Source organism: Buceros rhinoceros, unplaced genomic scaffold (genome assembly GCF_000710305.1).
Source record: "Buceros rhinoceros silvestris isolate BGI_N320 unplaced genomic scaffold, ASM71030v1 scaffold24077, whole genome shotgun sequence".
NCBI classification, from domain to species: domain Eukaryota; kingdom Metazoa; phylum Chordata; class Aves; order Bucerotiformes; family Bucerotidae; genus Buceros; species Buceros rhinoceros.
In genome coordinates, this window is record NW_010424372.1 from 28,273 (window position 1) to 28,839 (window position 567).

Sequence of the window (567 nt, forward strand, 5' to 3'; positions counted from 1 at the left end):
CCGCACCAGCCAGGGCAACATCTGGGATGGGCAGAAAGGGATGCTCCGAATGGGATGGGGAAAGGGGGAAAGCCACAACCGCCCGGTTTGGGTCCTGTAGGACCTGGGGCAACCACTGGGGTGGGGATAAAGGTGGGGTGATGGGGATGACAGCCTCTGAGAGAGAGACTGCTTCTGGGTACTGGCACCAGGCGTGGTGCTACATTCCCAATCCCAATTCGGTGCCATCCTCCAAAAAGCTATCAGAAAAGCCTTGTTACCCCACTGCTTGGGGTAATGCCCAGCCCCAGGAGCCCTGCACAGCAGGGTACCCCCCAAGGGCATCTCTATGGGAAAACGGTAGCACCTTGTTGCAGTGAACCATCATGGAAAGGAAACAGTCACTGAGAGGGAACAGGAAATTCAAATTGATGAGGAAATTGTGGAAAATAGCCCCCATGGACAGCAAGCCCAGCAGGCAGCGTGATATACACGTGGAGGCCAGGCTGGGGGGAGTTGTGGGGGTACCTACCGCCTTTCGACTCAAAGTTGGGGATGCCATGCATGATGACGTGGTGGAGGCACAGC

At 56.6% G+C, this 567-nt stretch overlaps 1 protein-coding gene across 1 annotated transcript in view; it reads right to left on the reverse strand.

Moving 5' to 3' along the window:
* LOC104497519 (tensin-like) overlaps positions 1-567 on the reverse strand; it is a gene marked incomplete at its 3' end in the record, with an annotated part of 33,554 nt that overhangs the window by 25,494 nt on the left and 7,493 nt on the right. The window contains exon 10 of the mRNA XM_010140782.1: positions 512-567. This exon is cut by the window's right edge and continues 2 nt beyond it. Within this exon, the coding sequence (XP_010139084.1) occupies positions 512-567 (56 nt within the window). The remainder of the gene's footprint in view (positions 1-511) is intronic.